At 46.4% G+C, this 308-nt stretch overlaps 1 protein-coding gene across 1 annotated transcript in view; it reads right to left on the bottom strand.

Annotated features, from left to right (window-relative positions):
• LOC103523111 (3-ketodihydrosphingosine reductase-like) overlaps positions 1–302 on the bottom strand; it is a gene marked incomplete at its 3' end in the record, with an annotated part of 10,200 nt that extends 9,898 nt beyond the window's left edge. Inside the window, exon 1 of the mRNA XM_008488180.3 lies at positions 96–302. Within this exon, the coding sequence (XP_008486402.2) occupies positions 96–188 (93 nt within the window). The remainder of the gene's footprint in view (positions 1–95) is intronic.
• Positions 303–308: the final 6 nt, after the last annotated feature.

Here is a 308-nt window from a genome sequence, read left to right as displayed (position 1 = left end):
AAAAAAAAAAAAAAAAAAAAAAAACTTTGAACCCAGGACCTCCAGAGTGCAAGCCTAGTGTGATACCCCCTTAGCCACAGAGGTTGCTCCCTTACCTTGATGTCTTGCATGGTCATTTCCTCCAGAGTCCCACACAGGGCCATCCCTGCACAGTTAACCAACATGTACACCGGCCCACACCTATCCATAGCCGGCTGCAGAGCATTCCGAATGTTCTCGTAGTCCTTTGAGATATCCAACGATACATACTCGATGAACCGGATAAACTTGGGATTTGGACACGCTTTTTTGATTTCCTCCTGAGCTTG

The sequence above is a fragment of the Diaphorina citri genome, unplaced genomic scaffold, assembly GCF_000475195.1.
Source record: "Diaphorina citri unplaced genomic scaffold, Diaci psyllid genome assembly version 1.1 scaffold15472, whole genome shotgun sequence".
Classification (NCBI taxonomy): domain Eukaryota; kingdom Metazoa; phylum Arthropoda; class Insecta; order Hemiptera; family Psyllidae; genus Diaphorina; species Diaphorina citri.
The sequence above is the reverse complement of the archived record's forward strand: the minus strand, read 5'-3'. Positions and strand labels throughout refer to the sequence as shown.